General features: G+C 43.4%; 2 protein-coding genes across 2 annotated transcripts in view; both read left to right on the top strand.

Moving 5' to 3' along the window:
- LOC107099395 (lysyl oxidase homolog 2B-like) overlaps positions 1–520 on the top strand; it is a 4,138-nt gene extending 3,618 nt beyond the window's left edge. Inside the window, exon 2 of the mRNA XM_015397490.1 lies at positions 329–520. Within this exon, the coding sequence (XP_015252976.1) occupies positions 329–520 (192 nt within the window). The remainder of the gene's footprint in view (positions 1–328) is intronic.
- Positions 521–1,001: 481 nt separating this feature from the next.
- LOC107099394 (lysyl oxidase homolog 2B-like) overlaps positions 1,002–1,206 on the top strand; it is a 15,820-nt gene continuing 15,615 nt past the window's right edge. The window contains exon 1 of the mRNA XM_015397489.1: positions 1,002–1,040. Coding sequence (XP_015252975.1) covers positions 1,002–1,040 — 39 coding nt within the window. The remainder of the gene's footprint in view (positions 1,041–1,206) is intronic.

Genomic DNA, 1,206 nt, shown 5'->3' with positions numbered 1-1,206 from the left:
TATAGAAATAAACTGAATAGAATTAAATTATACATTTTTGTGTTTTTAGATTCATGTCATGTTAAGACCGGAATTTCCTCATTGTGGGACAATAAAGGGATTTTCTATTCTATTCTATCACTTAGCTAAAAACTGTGGTTATTTAAAGGTTATCCAGCTGACAGGACATCTGCTGGTCTGTTTCTTTTCTCTTTGCGAGGACAGAAACATGATGTTCCAAACGATCCTAATAAAAGAAAAAACCTAATCTGTTTTTCTCCTTGAAACATTTCCCGGCCTCGGCTCTAACATGACCTCCTGTTCAATCTGTCTTTGCCATTTTCAGCAGCCTTTGGTCCGCCTCCGTGGCGGCGCCATGGTTGGTGAGGGCCGGGTGGAGGTGCTGAAGAACGGAGAGTGGGGCACCATATGTGACGATAACTGGAATCTGCTGTCTGCCACTGTGGTGTGCCGGGAGCTGGGCTTTGGTTCAGCAAAGGAAGCGCTGTCTGGAGGACAACTGGGCCAGGGTTTGTATTAAACAAACTGTGCAGCATCTCTTTTTACTTTCATGAAGTCGTTTCTTAATATTTTCTCAGATAACCGTTTTTTCCCCCAGCAGCTTAATGCAGATTCCTAGTTTCAAGCAGTGATTATGGCCTAAAGAAACGTGGTCAGCATGTAAAGAGGGGGAAAGATGCCAAACAGCCATGCTAATTAGAAAGCAGACCTGTAACTATCCCATAATAGTAAACCAGGAATGATAGTTTTTACTGCTGGAATAACTTTCTGTCTATAATTTCCTTCATGTCGTCACTTTCCTCATTGGGGAAAAGATCCTCCTCCAGGTTTCCAGATGTGACTCTGCTTTGATTCTGAACGCAGATTAGCAGAGAGCTGCTGGCTGTGGACGCAGTGGTGACCTCTCAGATTTATGTCAACTAGATTTCATCCTAGATCTGACTGAGCTGTATGGTAGATGTGGTATCTAGTTACATAGTTCTACAACCTGGGTAACAGTGATGGATAATTCTCCTTTGGTTCATCTGCTGGAGGAGAAAGTTGGAAGCAAAGGCTTGTGGAATAGTAGACCCTGGGGACGAAGTTAGAAGGGGGTGGCGAAGGAAGCCATCTACGTTACGAAAGACAACCAATAAGAGCAACGGAGTGCGTGACGTATGTTAAGCGACGCATAGTTGTTGTCAACAAAAATCAAAGCGTGCAGTT

The sequence above is a fragment of the Cyprinodon variegatus genome, unplaced genomic scaffold (genome assembly GCF_000732505.1).
Source record: "Cyprinodon variegatus isolate N-32 unplaced genomic scaffold, C_variegatus-1.0 Scaffold866, whole genome shotgun sequence".
Taxonomy (NCBI): Eukaryota; Metazoa; Chordata; class Actinopteri; order Cyprinodontiformes; family Cyprinodontidae; genus Cyprinodon; species Cyprinodon variegatus.
This window is presented reverse-complemented; position numbering and strand designations above follow the sequence as displayed.